The sequence below is a fragment of the Neopsephotus bourkii genome, unplaced genomic scaffold, assembly GCF_033783945.1.
Source record: "Neopsephotus bourkii isolate Nb327-2 ecotype Australia unplaced genomic scaffold, CSIRO-AGI_Nbou_v1 NB_768, whole genome shotgun sequence".
Lineage (NCBI taxonomy): Eukaryota > Metazoa > Chordata > Aves > Psittaciformes > Psittacidae > Neopsephotus > Neopsephotus bourkii.
The window spans coordinates 1,609,170-1,631,695 of record NW_026901264.1 but is presented as its reverse complement, the minus strand read 5'-3'; the positions used below and the strand labels follow the sequence as shown (position 1 = coordinate 1,631,695).

Sequence of the window (22,526 nt, the reverse complement as noted above, 5' to 3'; positions counted from 1 at the left end):
AAGGGGCATCAACACATGTGCCCCTTCCTTCCTTGCACACCCAGGATCCTTTCTGGGATAACATCTCCTACTGAAATCCTCCTGTGTAACTGCATCAGACTGGCACAATAGTACTGTTTAAGTAGATAAAAATCATCCTACATAAAAGGAAAAAGAACAGATTTTTCTGGATATCTATCACCTTTGCAGGCTGATTAATTAAAATAACCATCATCACACACAGTTACAGTGCATAAGCAATGGCCTAGATAACATTCACTCTCTATAAGAACCCTAACTGACCCCTGACAGACTCCATACAACATTTAGTCACAACACAATTTTTGCTCATGGCACTAAATTCAACAGTGAGTTAATACACTCCTCTGCACCTAGTAGAGCCTCACCAAGAAAATACCATGAAGGTGAAGACAGTCTTTAACACCTTCTATGATTTCCCGTTTTTTCCCATTTATACAAAACATAGCAAGAAGCTGTGTGTTTGCAAAGGACTGCATAAAAGTTATATTTATGTAATAATTCTACATAAGTAAGCCATGGCAAAACCCAATTCTTTTTCTAGGCTGTAGTGTAGGTGTAAGTACATAAGTGGAAGATAAAGAGATCTCCACATGCGTATGTGGAATGACACTGGTCCTGTAATGCATCTGCTGCTTCGTGTATTTAGTCCACACAGCGGGGAGAACCATAGGTGCTGGAAATGGCATAATTCAGATTAACAGTGAAACAAATGAGCAAACAGAATCTAATTCTGTCTTTGTAGTTAAGCTCACATCTTCCGGATTTTCCATAAAAATTATTTTTTCTCTGTTGCTTCTTATGGAACCTCACACTCTTTCAGAGACACATGATGTCTAAGTTCTTACATCACTACAGGACAAAGAATTAGAGCACACCACCAGGGACCATGAAGATGATCCTGTATGGGAATGACAGCCTGTCACCAGCAATGCCTCCAAAGGCACCACATACACCCACCCAATGGACAAAACGGTATGTACATACTGCCCTACCTCCCACCTCCGCAAGCAGCAGGGGTTTGGAAGCCCTTCACTCCAGAAATTAAACGAATACCTGTCCAGTGTCACTTTATCATGCCTTATGTCAGGGAGGTGTGTTTACTGGCTTTTCCCAACCAGTCTACCTCTATTTGTCATGTTATTTTCTATGTGGGACTATGTCAGGGGTGAGAGGGTGGCTTGTGATTTTATTTAGACTGCAAGCTCTGCGGCACAGAAACTTATGACCGAACTGTGCCTGTCTCACTGATGCCAATACACAAATGGTAAGTGTGAGAGAATAACAACAGCCTGAATCTCAGGGGAGGGGGGAAGAAGATACGATAAAATGAATCTTAACAAGGAGCAGTAGTTATTATTAAGTAAGGAAAAAGGACAAGTAACGTGGCAGATGACCTCTGTGGTAAGTTGTTCTTGCATACATGACAACACGGGTTCATACATGATTAAGAGAAACCCAGGGAGCTTAGAGAAAATGCTTCAAGCATTCCTAAACTCAGTATTTGGCTGAGTGCCTCCACAGGCAGTTGAAGGAGCTGAGCTGGCATCTGGCACAGCTCTGGGTGACATCTTCCCCTCCAGCTAACCTTCAGCTGTGAGTAACTTACCACAGGTGAGGGCCTAAAGATACCCATTTGTGAACTACAGTAACATTCAAACAGGTTCAATTTCTAAACATCTACTGTAGTGAGATACAAACTCCCCAGACAAAGCGGGAGGGGGGGCGAGGGGGGGCTCACCAGAAGACAGAAAAGTTCTCTTTACTGCACTGCTCAAAGCAACCTTGGAGTAGGATGACTTGAAACGATATGGCTATATTTAAACACTGGGATATGTTTCCAAAAATCCTCTGCTAGGAATTTGCAGAGGAAAAACATGCTTGTGATGCTTTTGATCTCTCCAGCAGAGCTGAATTAGCAGAACATGACCAGGCAGCAGAGTCTTCCTCTGCTCTGGGGAATGACCAGACCTCAGCCCCACAAATCCTGAGGGGTTTTTGCACCCAGCTATGGCAATGCTTATACAACACTGGGTGCTTAAAAATGCTCCAAATCTTCAGAGAAGCAAGTTAAAGTGGATGTCTACTCTTAAGAAACAAAGGCAGAATTATTTGCCATGAGAAAAATAAGAGTATTTCATTTTATTCCCATTTCTTTGTTAATTATTTATACAAAACACATCAGCTCACCCACTTAGTGGGTATTACACACATGTAGTTTGCTGCGTGGGTGATGCAGATGGTTTCAGCTCATCTTATTCCTGCCAACCAATTAACTAATGTGTTCCCAGGTATACCCTTGAAGTATGGGGTTCACCAGCATTCACCTCTATAATTTCAATTCACTAAAATGTTTTTTGAGAAAAAGAACACAGAAATATGGACAGCATGTGCCATAGGCACAAACAGTAATGAGGATTTCAACTCCTCATGCTCTTTTTGTCAATAAAATAAAGACTCAGAGCAGAGGATGGAGCTGGCAAGGGTCACATTGAGTAGTGAAGTGGATACCTGGCTCTAAAAAGTGAATTAAAACTCCCAGCACCATGCACTTCAAGACCATGGTCCTTGCCAGGCTGGACAATATTCATACAAACTGTTCTTTGACACTGGGTGTCCCATACATAACAGGACAGCTCATTTTCAGAATACAAGAAAACAGTCAAATATTAAAATAACAGTTAAATTGCCATCACTGGGGTAAGGAAAACACAGCCTTCACCTTGACTTTCATAAAGTCCTTGGGAAGAAATGCAGACCCATGTTGCAGTACAAGATTCTTTTATGTCTGCAAGATAAACAGTAGTAGAAAGACTGAGCAGTATTATTTTACTGGTTCAGCTTGATACCTGCATCAGAAAGATAAGATTTGTGAAAAACTTCTGGTCAATGCACACAGAAAATAAATACCTCCTTTTTGTTATTTGATAACTGATGCTTGTATACACAAAGTGGTCATCCTTGAAAGTAATACACCCCCAAAAACCAGTTATTTCCTCCTCTCTTTATAGAACTGTGATGTTGCTTCAGCCTACATGGCTTTCTGTTGCTCCAAATTCTTGTTTTGGGTGTCCCATATTTCCCCAAGCCTAGCATGGAACAACGAAAGAGTCTGGTGTACCCTCCTACAGATCCCCCAATCCCTTCCCTTCAGCACTGACATCTTTGCTACCACCCCGCTCCTTCAGGCTTCAGTAGCAAGGGTAACACACCATCACTTCTCAGACATTCACACCTAACATTACAGTTCTTTCTAGAGCATCATCACCTGTCATTATTTCTTTCAGTTTATTTGAACCTTAGAAAAAAATAAATCTATTTTCTCAGTAGTCTCTTCTCACATATTTTTTCTTAGATATATATATAGGTATATAGATATGTCTTATCTCTTTCCAATGCCACACTAAGTATTTCTTACTGTTACATTCAAGGTGGAAAACCCCCTCTACCTGTCGTGCAAGATACCTTGCTGGTACTTCTTTTATCCTTTCTTCCAGTCCCATCTTCAGCTGTGCTTCAGCTTTTGCCTGTGCCCGTCAATATATCCTTCACTGGCAAGTGTCTGACTTCAAGTTCGCATTTTCAACATTAGCTTTCTTTACTTGTCTCTCTCCCCAGCCACTTCTGGTCTAGCTGATATGGATCTTTCTTTCCTTCACCTCACTCTCCACTTTCATGCTTTGATTTTTCAGATGTCTTATCCTTTGCCTTTTTCTTATATCATCTAATCTCCACCATTATCTCATCTGTTATGATTTATCGCTTACACATAATGAGTAACATAACCACCTCCCTCCCTCTCTTTGCTGTGCTATGCAAGAAGATGTATCAATATACAAGAAAATGCTCAGCTATCATACTGTGCTAAAACATTGCCTGTGAAACCTCTCTCCAAACCTCAGCATTTTACATGTTTCCTCACAGACAGAACACAGTCCCTTTAGAGCAAGATTTTGACAGGCCGTCATTACAGCCAGACTTGGTACATAACATACAGCATATAACAGCTCACTTAAGCAGCCTTATTTTTTGTTTATCTTATTACAAATATAAGTGGTATGAACCCTTTTCAATAGGTAACATCTGCAAAGATCCCCAAATCAATAAGGATAATCCTAGAAGGGCAGGTATTAAACAATACCTTCTATATAGTCCAGATTCTGCAGGATGCCAAATGTTGAGCTCTAATATCATCCCAAAACAAGAGGCAAATTGAAAGAAAGGAAGAAAAAAAGATCTCTTGTCCTTCTATAACCAAGTGATATTAGCAGAGATAACCCTATTCAGGCTTATTGACCTCATTCTGTTTTTCATTAGCCTTCAGGAGTGGTAGCTAGTCTTGTTTTGCCCTCCTTCACACAGTTATCAAGAACTAAGCCAGTATTATCTGAAGCTTCATTCTAAAAATCCAAATGCAGTTGTGGTGACAGTCTCCAAACCTTCTTGGTCCCAGAGGCTCTGCTCCATTCAGCTACACCCTCTAATAACCACAGGATTTTCCACATGCCAGCTGGAACTAATCATCCCAAGTACAGGCTTTTGTGGAGAGGAATAGCTACAGTACAAAAATAGAGAGGTTTGCAAAAAAAAACCACCACCCTGAAATAGGTCTTATGCAGAGGACAAGATACAGCACAGATTATATAGAAGCCAGCCAACACTTATCTGGAGCAAAGGAAGACAGGGATACTCCCCAAAGCAGAGACAGATAAGATGACAACAGGGGATAGGTTCTCACCTAAGTGATTTTTCATGGAGCCAGTGGGGGTCCTTGTCATGTCATTCCTGGCACTGGGACAAGGTTGATAAGCACTGATGGTCCCAAACGGTTCTGCAGTACTAAACTTAATTTGACAAGGTTTATTAGCACTGGCTTTGAGCCTGACAGACCCAAGCTGTCTCTAATGCTCAATTTGTGCATATTTGTATGATGCTCTGCAATCATGGAACAATGGAAACAAGAATGCAAAGAGACCTGATCTGGCTCTGTGCTGAGCTCACTAAGGTTTGGCGGGCTTTGTCGGCTTAGGATTGTGCCACATAAAAGCAAATATACTCGTTTTCACATCCCCTTCAATAGCTTTGGAAGATACAGATGTGCGCCAGCTTTCTAAGCTAACACATCTGGCTGGACGTGAGCTGGCTCTTCACAATTCAGCTCACATGTGTGTCTGCTCACGGCATCAAAGACAAGGAACCACAGGGGGAAAGACAATGATACAAGGCTTCCCTCTGAGGTCTGTTGTATTTCTATTTAATGAGCAAAGTTAAACATTCATTTACAGTGTCTCCCCCAAAAAATTTACTCATCTTACAGACACTACCACCTTACAGACACTACAGTAAAGATAAAGACTCCTGCAGCTGACAGATTCACTTGAAAATGTAAGACCAGACATCACCTGGTTCAGTGTTTGAACTGACTGGACAGCCTTGCCTCTTGTCCCCTCTCAACCAGAAATACCAAACACAAACACCAATCCCCACACTCTGGAGAATGCTTGTAAGCAATAAGAGGAAAGTGCATGGAAACGCAGAGAATGAAGACTGCTGTATCTAAACAAACACTCTAACATACTCATTTTTTCTGGGAATGCAGGAGACCTGCAAAAGGATCATCTCTTTAGACACTACAAGCAACTGTATGAACACCACCTCTATGAAGACACTTAGGTTCTTGCTTTACTGTCGTTATTGTAAGATAACAAAGAGCTCTGTAAGTATGAACACTTAATAAAAACAAGCCAAGAGCATAATCCTTGTTTTTTCTCATGTGACGGAAAACTGCTGGGTGTGCCTTGCTACGAGTGATGCAATAGGTCTCATGAACAGGGAACACGGTCCCACTCACCACCCTCCTGACTGAGCAACCAGAGTAGTATCAGAGGAGGTGGCAATGCAGAGCAAACACTTCTTTCCAGGGCTCTTCACAATTTCTGATGCAGCACACAGAATCCCAGACTGGTTTGGGTTGGAAGGGACCTTAAAGCTCATCCAGTTCCAATCCCCTGCCAAGGGCAGGGGCCCCATCCAACCTGGCCTTGAACCCTGCCAGGAATGGGGCAGCCACAGCTTCTCCGGGCAACCTGTGCCAGCGCCTCAGCACCCTCACAGGGAAGAACTTCTGCCTAAGAGCTCATCTCAATCTCCCCTCTGTCAGGTTAAAGCCATTCCCCCTTGTCCTGTCCCTACAGGCCCTTGTCCAAAGCCCCTCTCCAGGTTTCCTTTCAGCCCTGTTAAGCACTGGAAGCTGCTCTAAGGTCTAAGTGACTGTTAGCTACAACATCCTGGAATTTATTACGGATGCCAGTCCTGAATGAAAAGCAGTTCTTCTTACAATACACTTGTGGAACACTAAATTATAGTAATTGTCAAAATTTCCTCAATTATTTATACTCTAGACAGCTGCTGCGGCTACAGCGAGAACAGTAACCAACATCTTTCAAAGCAGTATAAAGTAGCAATGATAAATCTTTTAGACGACTTTAAGCAAGATTTGTAACTTCCAAGAAACAACAAAGAGCCAAAGCAGAGCAGTGCAACACATTGTGGTTTCTGACTGGCAAACTCTCATCAATATTCAATCTTTCATTTAACTATGTGAGTGGTTGTGGGCAGTTAGGAACAGTCATAAACATGAACAACACGAGAACAGCTTCACACACAGGACAGATATTCACATACCCCAAAGTGAGCATTTTCAAGTCAAAGGGATGATTTTGGAATTGGTATTGTAAAATTATTTTTTCCTCAAGATACAGAAGGAAATAACGTTCTTTAAAGTATCATAAATGTTAAGCACCCCTCTCCTAGGATCAGTTTCTTATTATTTGCATTCCTAGTAAAGTTCTGCCTAAAGCTTCAGTAACATACTCATGAAATTCTACATGCTTTTAATTTCACTGCACTCATTTTTGGTTCTCCAGCTTTAATTATTATATATAAACAAGATAACAACCAACTTGTTCTATAAATTAAAACTTGGCAGTCACACCCAAGTTGCATACAGTAAACATCTTAAAGTTTGCAATTTGAAATTTGCTCATGGAGTGCAATTTGATAATTTATTTATTTTCAAAGGATACAGGAACTCCTAATCCAATTTTAAATTGGTAGCTAATTCTGCTTTTCAGTACTGCTCTCTATATTTTTATACATTCCTGTGTAATTATGAGGTACTTCAGAAATATAAAATACTGATTTCAGTATTTAATTTTAGTGAGACCAATACTAATTATAAGTATGTAATAAATTATAAGGCCTTATTCAGCTATTGTGGAGGACAAAACCAGTAATATTAATGTTCTTCAGATTACACCTTTGCTCACTGAAAAACCAACTAAAACCTCTTAGATGTCTCAGACATTGAAGTCACACACTCTTCAGTTCTCAACCACATGCACACAAACAACAGACCACTTTATTACTTACCATTTGAGACCTATTTTTAGGGCAGTCATTGATGTCTTCAATCTTTTCATTTGCTGAAAAGCAAAAAAAAAAAAAAAAAAAAAAGAAAGAGGAAATAATAAAAACTATACCAAGGACATTTATTCCAATGGTCCCCTGAGTACTTGCTGCTAGCTAAACCAAGGGGTTCAGATTGTAGTTGTTCAGTCAGAGGGAATGTGTGAACTACTGAGACCATCATAATAAAAGCAGCTGAATTTTTCTAGCGGGTCATTCCTGCAGAGACAGCTGGGGGCAGAAAACAAGTGGTCTGACAACATCTTGTGCAGTGAGGGGTAACTCCTTTAAATTACAAAGAAGGTTTGAACTCCAGAAGCTGAATACTGCTGGGTGGAAAAGTCAACATGATCCGTGTATAGATGTTTGCATATCAGTGAATTTGCTTGGACAGTGAACATAGGTTTTAAAACTATATGGGAAATTTATGATCAATAACTAATATTTTTATTTTTTTTTAAAGCACAAAGCACTTTGGAAGCTTCTTGCTCACAGCTTACAGGCAAATCTATTTGCAGAAAAAATACAGTTCCAATCTTTCAAGTCCCAAGTGAAATAATGAAGTTGCTGAGGTGGCTAAATGTTTGCCTTAGTCCCAGATTGCCGAGTTTCACATTTAAACCCTGAAATGACTTGTGTAATGGACTGAAGACCAGTAATAATCAAAGTGTGGTTTCCCCCAGTTTTTTCACTGAAAGAAATGTCGTTGTTCAAAACTCATCTGATGACTAACAGATTGGCCTCCCATTGATTCTTGTATTAAAAGCTTTATTCTACCAATCTCATATTCTTAGGATATCAGTCAGAATTTCATCTCACTTCACATCTTTCTTCAGTTAGGAGTATCAATGTCCTACCCCAAAAATGGCAGGAATTATCACTAGAGAGCTCTGCTAGGTTTGATCCCAGGATTCTGGTTTGAAATACAAACTGACACCTTCCCCTCCAAATGTAACAGTACAATTTCCATGAAAATAGCTATAGACAAAGGCATACATATATATAGACAAAAGGTATAACAAGTCACAGCATAAATTTGAAGCTGTCTGGAGCGATCACAAGTGACTTTTACAAAGATCTATTCTGTTTAAATCAGTGCAATTAATTGCAGTCAGAGCACAAGTTACCCAGAATATTTACATATACCTGTAAGGCAGGCTATCTTGGCATATCCACCACACCTACACTAAACAATGTGCCCATCACCTCTTATAATGCTGTACTGATTGCCCAGCACACTCCTGTGCACCTTTTACTTTTTACTGAAACTAGTTTTACACAGCTGAATAACTACTTAACACTAATGCACTCTCTGCATCCCTCTTTAGAAAGCCATGGCTCTTGAATCTGATCTGACTTTAGCTGCAGCCAATCAATTAAAAGAATCCTAGAATGCTTAGGGTTGGAAGGGATCTTAAAGCTCATTTAGTTCCAACCCTCTGCCATGGGCAGGGTCATCTTCCACTAGATCAGGCTGCTGCAAGCCCTGTCCAAGCTGGCTTTACTCCATAAAATATCCTAGGCATCAGTAGGAAAACTCCTATCAGACTGGGCTGAAGTTTAAAGTCAGTTCTAATTCTTGAAAATCAAAGGTTCTCACAGGGAACCAACTGATATTTTGATGTACTACTGATTTCAGAGCATGCATATCTACATTTATGAATTTAAATATAGCTACTATGCTTACATGGCATTATTAAGGCATCTATTACTTGCATACTCTTTTATAGATTCAGATCTTGAGCTGAAATAAATGAGAAAGCTGTGAATGCATTTTAATTGACTACATTATCATTAGCCATTTGAAGTGTGAAGATTAGCTCCTCTGAAGTCAAACACAGTGATGTTTGGTTTGGCATCTTTTTTAGATTTGCTCCTTGCTTGGATGTTAAGGTCAAAGAACTACCTAGTTATTACTCATTGTAGACTTTTCTTTTCCCATACATACAGCTATTTCATTTAGGTAAGCAGAAAAGATTGCAATCACTGTCTTCGCATAGTCACTAAGTCTTATGGAGGCTTCATTTAAAAGAAAAAAAATAAAAAATAAAACTAAATAAATAAATAAATAAATAAATGCGTGAATAAACAAACAAACAAATAAATAAATAAATATATATATATATATATATATAAAAAAAAGATTTAACCACATTCATTCTTTTTCCAAGTTTGGATATTAAGTAGTATTTCAATATCCACGGTGTAAATCTTGGGTGGTGAACACCAGAAAAACTATCACTAATAATTAAACTTGAATCAATCCCAGTGACTTTGGATGATCTTGGGATACTTCAAGCACATGACAAAAAGGCAACTCTTCCTGGCTGCTTTTACACATATCACACCATAACATAAAAAGAAGTTTTCTGCACTGCATATAGATTTCTTAATATGCAGCCTTCGTTGTAAGAATAAGAGCTTGTATTTTGCAGGCTAGTGTTGAAGCTGCTTCTAGGTGTGAAAGTTATCACCATCTTAGTGACAATGAGATGCAACGTGCCTAAGGCCATACACAGTGGATACAAATTACTTTCTTCACTGCTAATTTCGAGGATTCAACTGAGAATGTTTAAACCTGAACTTTCCTTCACATGGAGAATGTTCTCTGAAAATGAAATCCTGCAGCTTGAACTGTAACTTTGGAAGCTTGCAGGCCTAATCTTAAATATTAGCCTAAAGGCAGCTCTAAGAATGGCTGAGAAAATGCAAAGGTGAATCAAAGCAAATATTACAGCTGGCAGTGCGATTTCTGTGTAATTTAGAGGGAGGAATCTGCACTTCATAATAGTTTTCACAAGTCAGTACTCAAACAGCTACATTAGGTGTTTGGTACAACTGGGTTCACATTTTTCATGTTTCAAGCTTTCTACAACAGTGTTACTCAGGGTATCTAGATAAGCCTGAAACAAATCAGCACCTAACTGTTCCTGGGTTTCCAAACATTTTCCCTAGTAAAGGAAACAGGTACAGGTTGAACCATTGTTCATAGTGAACACCTGTCAACACACGGTTTTATATCTCTGTAGGTGCAGGTCTGTAGAATGCTACTGAGATATAACATTGCTCTACAACAAAGTTAGTATTTTTTTTTTTTAATGTATTCTAGTGCAGTTCTAGTGGGATCATTGGAATTATGCCTCACAAATGCACCCAAGAACTGGGCTTGCAGATTTGTACCTTACATTAAGGAACTAGCTCATTTACAGCATCTCAAACATATAAATATGCATGCACTGATGTCTTGTTATTTCGCTGTTGTGTTCTTAATTTGCATCTCAAATCTGTCAGTTTGCTTCTAACAATAGTTGTCCTAATTCCCATTAGCAGGCTTTCAGATTCCATCCATCTCCACTGGGCTATGCATGAGCTTTGTGGCATCCCAAGAACCAGATGGATGAGCCACTGAAGGAACTAATGAAGGATCCAGGCCCTAGGGAAGAGGGACAATATGTAGCTTTACATGGGGCCAATGGAGAAAACGGTTTAGAACCTTCATTTCTATAAGTCTTAGGGCAAAAATGAGGGAATTAAAAGCTTTGTAGCAATGAGCCCATATTTGAAATTTGGGCTAATGATGCATTATTTTCCTCATTTGAAAACTCATTATGAGAGATTTCATTTTTCTGCCATATAAAAATGATATCCCTTCTCCTTTCAAAGCTGCATATATGGATTTTCCATATCCAGCTGGAGGTTCAACACAGCAGGCCAGTATCACTGTGAATTATGTTCAGACCAATTTCAAAAAGGTATCAGAAATAAAGGAGGATAACAGCATTGTGGGCAGAAAAAAAAACACATTCATCATTTGCTTTTTGTAGCATTCAGCTATGTGAAGCAATATTGCTGTGTCAGGAGATCTTAATCAGCAACAGCAAATATTTTTTCCACTATGCTTTAAGACAAGGCTTTATCAAATTAATTAGCAATGTCTCTGAAGGAAAATTACCTATATAATTCCATGCAGTTTGACGGATTTCCCCCCCCGTGTGTATGTAGAAGTTAGAGACAGTGAATTTCTGAGCAAGCTGATACAAAACCAGAAGGTCACTCACCTACAACCTGGATTATTTCGGCTAGTAATACTCCATCAGTCACATCTTGCTGTAAATCCTTTATCAATCTCTTGTGGCCAGATTTTGCTAGATAGTGATTTGCCCAATCTGTATAAATCTGTTAGAAAAAAGATAAACAAAAATAGTTAGTCATAATGCAAACTTGAAAAAGCAGGGGTCTTTGTTTCTCTCAGTACCTGAGAGGCTGTTTTAAGATCATTGCATTTTTGCTCTTTGAAACAAGTCAACAACATTCAAATTCAAAGTATTGTGCAGATGAAGTATTCCGTTTACCATAGTAGGGCTTCTCCTATTCAGAAATCTGAAATCAAAACTCACAGAAGACAATAGGAAAACTCTTGACCATGTTACAGCTTGAATGGATCATCACGTAGTCAAACTAAACGTTCCATGGCAGTAATAAGTTTGCAGAAGAGATAGCAATTTCCACCTAAGTAATTATTTTTGCATTTTCCCTCTGACATTTCTTATTCATAACAGTCACTAAGAAATTTAAAATATTCTTTTCCAAGAACCACTTCTGGGAGGTATTAGCCACATAGCAACTTTATTTTTGAGAAATTACTTTGTCATATTACCCAGCTTTTGACAAGGGCCTGTAGCGACAGGACAAGGGGCAATGGCTATACTGTGACAGAGGGGAGACTGAGATGAGCTCTTAGGCAGTTCTTCCCTGTGAGGGTGTTGAGGCACTGGCACAGGTTGCCCAGAGAAGCTGTGGCTGCCCCATCCCTGGTAGTGTTCAAGGCCAGGTTGGACAGGGCTTGGAGCAACCTGGTCTAGTGGAAGGTGTCCCTGCCTGTGGCAGGGGTTGGAACTGGAAGAGCTTTAAGGTCCCTTCCAACCCAAACCAGTCTGGGATTCTGTGATTCTAAAACCCTACCAATTCTAGTAAATGCCATCTCACAGGTTAAACAAGGCCATTACATTGATTTTCATCTCCTATGCAAACTTCAAATTGTTGGGATTTATTTGAAAATGTATTACCTGAAACCTAAGCACAAAAGCTGTCAAAAATGTCTCTTTAATCTGCATTAAGTACTGCTCCCCACATTCTAGCACAGTTTATTCAAAACCACCAGAAAACTTACAGAATCTTTTCATACTAGGTTATCAAAAAGAAGGAAACACACTTGATTAGGAACTTCTGCTTACGAATTAAATAATATTTCTTGTTCTTCATACAGGACTTTTTTTTCTAAATGTGACATTTATTTTCCAAAGAAATAAAGTGAAAACTACTAAGTAACAGAATTTTACCTATTAAATACCCAAATATTAATGTTCACCCCTATTCAAAAGTATACCTATGCAGGAAATACCTGCATCTCAATCCAGCCTATCAGTAAGTAGGAGTAGATTCATTGTGCTTTCTAGAGCATGACCCATGCCAATCCTCCACGGTCCTACAAACCACTATGTACTGGGGGGATTTTTTGGTGGTGTTTTTTCAATTAAAGCACTAAGCTGGTGACAAACACCTCAGACATGTGGGTGAATCACTGACGTGGAAGGCAATGTCTGCATAACAGTATTCAGTTCCCAGAAGCTCAGGGAAAGCTCATCCTGGGCACCGCCCAGGATCTACTGTTTTCTTTCACTGGTACTGATAGACAGAAAGAAAAGAGGACAAGGAGAAGGGCCCTAGTCCTTCAGGGCTTTGGTCACCAGCCTATGAAGTTTCCTATCCCCAGGCTTAAGTAAGCAGATGGAAATGTTAACCATTTAAATCATATTCTGTCTGCTGGCAAAACACTGTTAAAATAAAGCATGATTTAGAGCCAGTGCCCCTCTACCACCTTCTCCTGAGCTATGCAACCCTCCATCATTGTATGTCATAGAATCACAGACTGATTTGGGCTAGAAGGAATCTTAAAGCTCATTTAGTTCCAACCCTCTGCCATGAGAACGTGCGCCTTCAACTAGGCCAGGTTGCTCCAAATCCTGTCCAACCTGTATCAACGTATATAAACCCATCCAGCCCGCATCAACACAGATCCTTTAAATTACTGACTAATATAACCAAGCTGCTAATTTGAGAAGCATCTTCAGCATCACATTGAAAAGGCAAAGCTTATGTCCTTCTCCTTCATGGGAGTTAGAAGCCAGAGACTAAGAGTCAAGTATTTGCCAAACGGGACAGAGGAACCTGGGAGTAATACAAGGATCGTAATTTCACTCTCCTCTTACTGATTCAATCTCAATAGGATGAAATGAAGAGCAGATATTTTGACTAGAGTTATACTGGTTATAAAATCTTCATTTGGTTGTTTTTTGTTTTTTGTTTTTTTCGTTGTCTGTTGTTTTTTTTTTTCCAAGCCTGTAAAACACTCCTGGTAGCAGCAATGAATGAGTCACTCAAAATCAGTACCGTGTGTCCCTATTTTTCATCGTTCATACTCTAAGTTTTATCTTCAGAGCAGCAGGATGTGCATTTCCTACCGCAACAGTGTCACAGACCTGAACGGAAAAACATGATGGAACACCTCTGCAAAAAAAAAAAAAAAAAAAGAGCCCAAAACCACCTCAATGAAAACTGTCTCAATGAAAAACTCTGAGTACACAGGAGTGATTTCCCTGGCTGCCTGAAAGAAGGGAATAAACCCCCAACCAACCCACACTTTGCACAAACCAGACATTGCATTCCTTAGCTCCTGTTACAAAAAAACATTTTCCGTAACAGGAAGCTATTTTTAAAGATCCAGTGATTTCAAGGAACTAGGATTAACTTCACCTGCTTTGCTGCCCTATGGTTCTAGCTTGCTTATCTACAAGTAAAGACAGAGCAGCAAACAGGTTGCAAACCATTCACTTCACAATCACAAGGGTCCATCCTACATTGTTACTGCAATTCAGCTGACAACCAACTTATCAAACACAATAACTACGTTTCTTTTAATGGGAGGGCTGTGATGAACGTCCTAATTCAGCACAGAAGAACTTTCAGCAAATATGAGGTTATACTTTGATGCATCAGTTCCAGCCTGGATCGTTTCCATGACGCGGATCATCATGCTATCAAACCAACGTTTGGATTAGCGCTAGAGTTAACACAACACAGGAACGGAGAACAGGCAGTGCAGACCTCTCCTGGCAGAGCCTGAAATTACAGCATCAGCAAGACCTTGAGAGCTAGGTACGACTGGTTTTTCAGTGAAGTAACAGAGCGAAAATGCACGCCTGGCATTGCAAAACTGCTCTTTCACAGCTGTTTCCTACTGCGCTATTCCTGCTGCATCTGCGAACACCAGATCTTATATTCATGCCCTGTAAATAAACAGAACCACAGCAAAGAAGTCCCTAACTCCCCTAACAAATCCTTCTGGTGAAGGAGACAACTAGAAACATCCTCAAATACCTCCTGATTCACTGTCTCCAGTAACACATGAAGAAACTTCCTCTGGTTGGCAAATTATTCTTGTATGTCCTACCTTGTGTGCTGAAGTCAATGTCTGTGTTTGGTATCAGGAACTGCAAGCAGAACTTTTCTGCTGGTTACAAAATATTCCATTAAGTGCGTCAATCCTTTTCCAACTCAAACCATTATATGATTCTATACATGACAATAATTCACACCAGGATGGTGAAAATATTAGGGTTTAGGGTATCTAAGGGTGTGGAATAGTATTTGATTCAACCAGTTGTTTAGGAAAGGCTTTTGCAGGGAAATAAAAGTATGCTAAATCTTTGCTTCTCTAAAACCCTTTATTATACCACATTATTTTGCAATATGCGTAACATGCAATTGTATTCATGCATTTTTAACCTGACTGGTGTATTTATTTAGGAGCTCTGAAGCATTCTTATGGATGCAGTATTACACAGGCATATTGTAGTACCTCCTCATGGTCCACTGCTCATTTTTATCGTATATATTAACCTCATTATGGAAGCTTTCCAGCATGTTTTCAAAACATATTTGTTGCAAGTCTTTGTAATGTGCTACACAAATATGATTCCCAATGTTTCTTTTCCTTTTCCATACAAACAAGTGAAAGAAAAAAAAATTAGTGTACAATGGTTGCTATTTCTAGACACATGAAAAATGTTTCAAAGCCCATAGTGTTTTCAAATGTTCAAACCCAGTCAAATAAGTGAGAAAACAATAATAAAAGGAGTAGGAAAACACTGCTGAGAAAATTTCCATTTCTATATGCCTGTCTCTGCAGAGGAATTTTAAATGCTCACCATTTATTTTCAGCAAATAGGTGACAAAGTCAGAAGTTTGAATACTCACATGAATATTACCTGAAGTCACCTTATTAAAAAAATGGAAAATCTTGTGATATGAAAGACTCGACCCACTATAACCCAACAGATAACTGCTGTATTATACATATATTATATATATAACATATGGAGTCATGGAATCAACCAGGTTGGAAAAGACCTTCAAGATCATATCGTATATATTTCATATACATTATACTAAATATATTTATATTTTACATATATTACATGATAAATATCTATAAAGCATGTGTGTGTGTGTATATATATATATATATATGTATGGACTTTTAAAACCTTCCAGTGATTTCTCACAGTATGAAAACCACAGGAAGCAGATTCATTATTTTACCCAACATCCAAGCATACAATGTGATTTGGGCATTATCACCATTAGCAGGTCTTTGTGCCTTAAACCTGACAGTTTAATGTTTAACTCGGGTCTAAGTTCTGCCTTTTGTTAAAGGTGGACTCAGCTGCTGGGCAGATTTTTTCCCCCATAGTCCATGATCCCAGGAATCAAATTATCTGGGAACAAATTAAAAACAAATGTGAAAGTTCTTTTTTCTTTCTCTTGTCCCCTCTCCTCCCCCCTTTTCAATACATCAGGTTTTAATTAAGAGTGTTACAGATAAATATTGATTTTGGAAATATTCAGTGCATTATGAGTCAGAGCTAAAACACTATTGCACAAAGTAGCAAGGTCTTGAGCAAAAAAACCCCAACCAACCAACCAACCAACCAACCAACCAAGAAAGAAACCCCCAACACTTTGCAAAGCTGTTTGTAAAGAAAAAGGCTTCAAAATTAGAAGAACACCACATTTAGAAATTTAGTGGGGTTCCCTTCCCCTTTCCTTAGCCTTATACTTGCTTGTTTAAAGCATGTTTCAGATGAGAGAAGTCTTGCTTTCCACCTAGGAAACCTCTGCACTTTCTTGCCACTTTAAGTTTCAAGTAACTGCACCAAGAGACTACATCTATCACACACCTCAGTCTGCATGGCCCACATCTGAACACTGAATCAGCAGAAAAGGAGCTTTTTGCACATCAGGTTGTTTCATCCAGACCACACACCTACCACAAAGCACTTGGGATGGGCTGGGGTACATACTGACAAGGAAAAGCAAAAACCCTCAAGCTTCTTTCTACTTTAAAGTAATTCAGAGTCTTTTAAACCTTGGAAAAAGCAACCAAAAAGCCAAATAAATTAGTTTGCCTTGCTAGCCATAACAGTCTGAAGCTGGCATCTCAAACCACAGTATTCCTTTCCCCAAACACATTTTAGAGGCAACAGGCCAATACCTGTTCTGCTCAGACATGCCGATAGGCAGATTCTTCTTGATCTGCTGGCAGATAGGGCCAAACACAGCATCTGTAGGACCATATTCCTCTGTTCCCACAGTCAGTATAACCCAGGAAACAGAGCATGAATAAACTCATGAGTGCAATAAATCCAGGAAGATCCTTTAAAGATCCAGTATAGCTATGGAGCTGCAATTAGATTAAGGTACCAGATATAGCTATGTACTTCAGGGTCTCCTTTAAGTGGAATTCAGTTCCAAATGGGGACATCAACTACCCAATGTTTTTTCCTTCCAAATGCTATTCTGAAATATGATCCTAAAGAGGAAAGGCTCCACACAAAACTAATCAAAAAGAATTTCCCTCTTCTAAGCAAGCAAGTAGAAAATATGCCTGAACCTCTTCCTTGTTACTCCTTCTCAATGTCAGCTCTTAACTAACCAGGCTCTGCTTGTTTTCTTCCAATATTGTGAATTTGGTAACAGCCGAAGAGTATCTTTCTGACATTATGCAGCATAATTACAGCAGAGCAAGGCTACTTCCATGACTGAATAACAGGGTTGGCACATCGATGAACTCTATCACAACACCCATTACAATGCAATGCCTGTGTTGCTGCTAAGCTGAGCCATGCTGCATACTCACAGGCAGAAAAACACCCTGAAACCTAAAATACCAGACACTATAATGAGAATGCTTGCAGTTGTTCCAATGCTGCAGGGGAGGAAAGCCCATCAGATGCTCACTGCTGCTCAATGTGATGCGGTTTACACATGCAGTGCCATTAAAAACCCCGTTTTTGACTGGTAACACTAATTGCAGTCTTATGCTGATCCATGCTACACACCAACATGATCTTAATAGGTACCTGACTGCAGAGTCCAGGGTTATACAGCTAAAAGCCAAAGGTATAGCTTCAAAACTCATCTCAGAAGCATCTCTGGCTCCAAGGGAGCATGCTAAAGAAAACAGCAGTTTTCAAAGTGCATTAGGATTATGGCCCCAACAATACTATGGCTGGTATTTCACTGAGCTACTGGCAAAAAGACAACTTAGAAGCACATGGTAAAAAATTAAAAAAAAAAAAAAATGAACACCAAGTTTAACAGCATTTGTCACAAATCTTTTTCAAAGATTTTTGACAATTTGTGGCTGTACTTGTCCCCGTGCCCTTCTTAAATCCTGAAGCAAATCTGTGTCTGTACATCTGAGCCATGACACAAATCCCACTAAAACACGGTACTGGCTCTTCTAGAATGAGTAAAGCTGTTACCCACAAGACTGGGTTTTTTTCTTCAGTGCAAGATCTTGCAAGAAAAAAAAGAAAGCAGCTTAAAAAGCAGGGCACAGAACAGATGCTGTGTGCCCACATTAAATAAAAGGTATTAATGGGGTTTGAAGAAGGAGTTCTGTCTGCTCCTTTTCTTTAAGGATGCAGCTACAAGTATGTAGAGAGTAGAATAGGAAGCAAAATCCACTGACCATAGGGATGTGCATGAGCCCCCAGTGATGCTCAGCTCAGAGGGAGAAGAGAACATACAGGTTAGGCAGTGAATGGTTAGGTTGGTGTGGACACACTAGCCTTAGGCTGCAATCTGTCTGCTCTCCAGCATCTCTCAGAGATACTGGAACCCCCCTGAAAGTCAGGATGGGGACCTGGGGACTTGCTTATTACTCCATCCTACCAGCATCTTGGCACCAGGACTAGCAAACTGGGAGGAAACCACCAGAAATTCCAAGTTTGAGGCAATGATGGGCAGGTGAGATGGTAAAATGACCTTTCCGAAAGGAATCCATACATTTGCAATCCCCTAAAAACAGTTGCTGTGATAATTAGTTATTAATTAATATCTAATATGATGCCAGTAAGACTTTATTCATTATCTAAAGTGATGGAACTTTCCAGGTATCATCAACTATGGGAATGCAGCTGTAACCAACTAAGGTCTTGGTTCCCACTTCTCTGAGGATACAAGAGGTAAGTGCTTCCTTTTTTCAATTTATTAAGCGGAACTAAACTAACTGATTTATTCTATTCACATGTGCAAGTGTTTGTTGGAACAGCTTTAAATTATTAGTCAGTTGGTGGGAGGTATTCCACTGAATATTGCATTGTACTGGACTCTTACGGACATTAACTACCCTTTGGAAGTTAAATAGGGAAATGGGTAATTTAAGCAAACACCACCGGGACTATTTATTTCTCTCTCTCTTTTCAAAGCCTTATTCCCGGCTGGGGAGAGCTATTCTCATGCATATGACTACTATTCAAAAGCAACTGGCTGACTCACAGCACACCCAGCCAAGTGTGTGTGTAAATTTTAGCTTGCAAGCCTCTCCAGTAACGGAGCCTTAGGTTGTCCACACTTCAGGGCAGGCACTCCTTCCTCTCAGTTGGTGTAAAGCAGAGCTTTTGGGGGATGCTAAACAAGTAATACGCTTTAAATTGCCTGAATGGCACCTTTCTTACTATAAGCCTACTGAATATTTTACTACATGTAACATAAAAGAGGAAAAAAAGATATTTTCTTCCCTGCCTCCCAACTATACAGTTTCTGAACCCCACTATTGTCAGGCACTGCCTATACAGAGGGGTAAATATTTCATAGCAAAGCAACATTTTCCTACCCATCAGCTAGAAGGTAAAGCAAGGCTGGCAACTATGCTGGTATCCAGCGAGCTCTGCTCCCAGGGCTCCCATTATCCACATTTGCCCCATATAAAGTCCCTTCAAGCTGGAGCCACACACTAAGCCAATCAGGTGTCCACTCTCTTGTTCCCCCTTGCCAAACGTTTTAAATCATACATGGAAATGAGATTTCATTCACACCTGCATCATTTCTTTGCATATCCAAAAGCTAAAGAGAATTTAAGCTTGCTGAGCTGACCAGCAAAACCCATTCCAAGACATATTTGGCCACAGTGAATCAAGTGATTTATCCCACACCAACAAAATATAATTGACCTGAGAGAACAAGAGAAGCAAATGAACTATAAAAAGTCACCTAAAGTGCACACCAAATTATTTCCACATATCACAGTTCTCATATATGAAATAAACCCATTTACATTACTACCACACACAAACAGCAACAGAAAAGGGCTTATCTGGAAAGGTGATACATTGCTATTCCGGAGAAACCACAGAAAATCACAAGCTGCAAGCTGAAGAAGGGCGAAAGAAACAAGAAAACACCACTCTGAGGCTGAAGTAAGTTACTGTTCAACAGCACCAGTGCCATTATCAAGGAGCTGCTTACTGTTTTATAATGATCACAGGAAAATTTACTTCTCCCACGAGCAGGGACATGGAAGGTCGTAGTACTTATTGGCATATTTAACATGAACATATCCTGCTCAAACCCAGCTCTTCCTTCTCAAGGGGTCCACAGTTACATGATGATATATATGCTGGCACACGAAGCTCGGGTGGCTAATTTTAGCTGAAGTCACGCATGCATGGTGCTCATATTTCTCACACTGTCATATTTTACAACTCCCACCCCTCCTTGCAGCTTGTCCCTTACACAACCGCTGCTCCCTTCTCTTACTACTGTCTGTAACACAGAGTTTCAATGTTCAACATCCATTTCAAACAGGACCAATATATTTTATAGACACACTCTTAAATAATGAAGCTATTAGCAGCAGGCGTTATGTTTGGTAGGTCTTTTGTGACAGGCACCTGTGGGTATTGAAAGACATTTACAAAAAAAAGGAGGTTTTTGTTTCAGGTTTTTGTTGTTTATTTCGAATTTCACACAATCAGCGGACTTTCTACTCACTATAGAGACAGCCCCCTTCATCTAAATGCTCCCAATGCCCGCAGAGATTTATGCTCTGAACTGAAACCCAAAATCTTGCATGCCATATATAGTCAGCTTCATCCTTTCATTGCAATCTGGAGTGTTCACAATATCGATCATTGAGTCATAGAATAGGTTGGGTTGGAAATGGCATTAAAGCTCATCCAGTTCCAATCCCCAGCCATAGCCAGGGACACCTTCCACGAGACCAGGCTGCTCCAAGCCCTGTCCAACCTGCCAGGATGGGGCATTCACAATATTTGAAGGTTGTATCTACCACAAATGCAAGCTAAAAAGCCTAAGGCCGGATTAGACTGGGTGGACCCTCCTGAGCAAGGTTCAGTGCAGATAGCAAGGGATGTCCTCTGGCAGGACCCCACAACATACAACTCACTCTAAATCTCACAGTTTGGCCACATTGCTGGCATTCCCTAAAAATACAGAGAACTGTCCCTTCTCAGCTGCTTTACTGGAATTTCTTGTATTAAAAACATAACGTTGCCAATATTGTCAATGTAAGAAGAGACGATGGCTTCAGCTCGCCTTGTGCCAAGCTGAAGGATAGATGTCTTGACATTTTAACTGCTTATTTTGCAAAAAGCACACTTCTGCCAAAGCAAAATCTACGTGGGTCTTTTAAGTGCTCCATGAAAAGTAAATACCTCTGTAGCCATGCTGTCTCCAACTAGTGCTCCCCTCCAGCAAAGCCCACTCACCAACAGCAAAGGCATATGTTTGCTCTGGGGACGAACAGAGCTTTGATTGAGTTTGAAGAGAACATAATAGGCTGTGACTACCCAAGACATGAAGTAGCTGTTTTACCTGCACAGCATGAAGTACTGTGCCTCTCATGTGCCCACGACCATGCTAAGAGCAACAGCTCTGCTAATCCAAAGACAGGCACAGGATGGAGTGGGAGAAGTAAGGAGGTCTGCACATGTTCCCCACCCCCCAAAACCCTGACCATTGAAGAAGGGACAGAGATCTAACTTCAGGCTGCTACAGTCTTAAATATAGCTTTATGCTATGAGCATCTAATACTACAATACTCAACATGGTCAGTTCCCAAAAACTCAGTGTAATTTTGGCACGCTTCGCCTGTGACAGGAAATAGTCTTCTAAACTCTTCTAATGAAGACAGACTAATTCTCTCTGTTTGGAAAAGGTGTGCCAAGACTGCTCCAAACAGCTGCTATCATTTCACTGCTATTTTTCACCTGGGGTCACAAAGTTGTACGGCTTCAGTATCACCTCCTCTGGGCAGAGAGCCACAGCAGCATGAAGGATCAAAACAAACTATCGCTGCTGTATTGGATTTTGAGGAAACAAGGATAAGTAAAATTATCTCCAAAAGGGAGTAACAATCTGAAGAGGGCTGGAAATGAAACCTGACTTGCCATGTAGCATCTTAAGCAGGCATTCATTCCTCTATTGTATAGTCTCATGAATAATTAGAGGATTAATTCACCAAAACAACATTCACAGTTGTGAAGCAACCCCAAAGGGAAGTAAAACTGGTCTCAAAGGCACATGACTAATCCATTACAACTCCTAGCGACGTGTGAAGACAAAAGTTTTCTGATCCAAAAACAACATAAAGGCTTTTCTTAATTTTTAACAAA

General features: G+C 39.9%; 1 protein-coding gene across 2 annotated transcripts in view; it reads right to left on the bottom strand.

Annotated features, from left to right (window-relative positions):
* Positions 1 to 22,526, bottom strand: part of NAV2 (neuron navigator 2) — a 219,988-nt gene that overhangs the window by 149,148 nt on the left and 48,314 nt on the right. For both annotated transcript variants that reach the window (XM_061355051.1, XM_061355052.1), the window contains exons 2-3: positions 11,544 to 11,661; positions 7,450 to 7,502 (exon numbers count right to left, since the gene is read on the bottom strand). In XM_061355051.1, the coding sequence (XP_061211035.1) occupies positions 7,450 to 7,502; positions 11,544 to 11,661 (171 nt within the window). The remainder of the gene's footprint in view (positions 1 to 7,449; positions 7,503 to 11,543; positions 11,662 to 22,526) is intronic.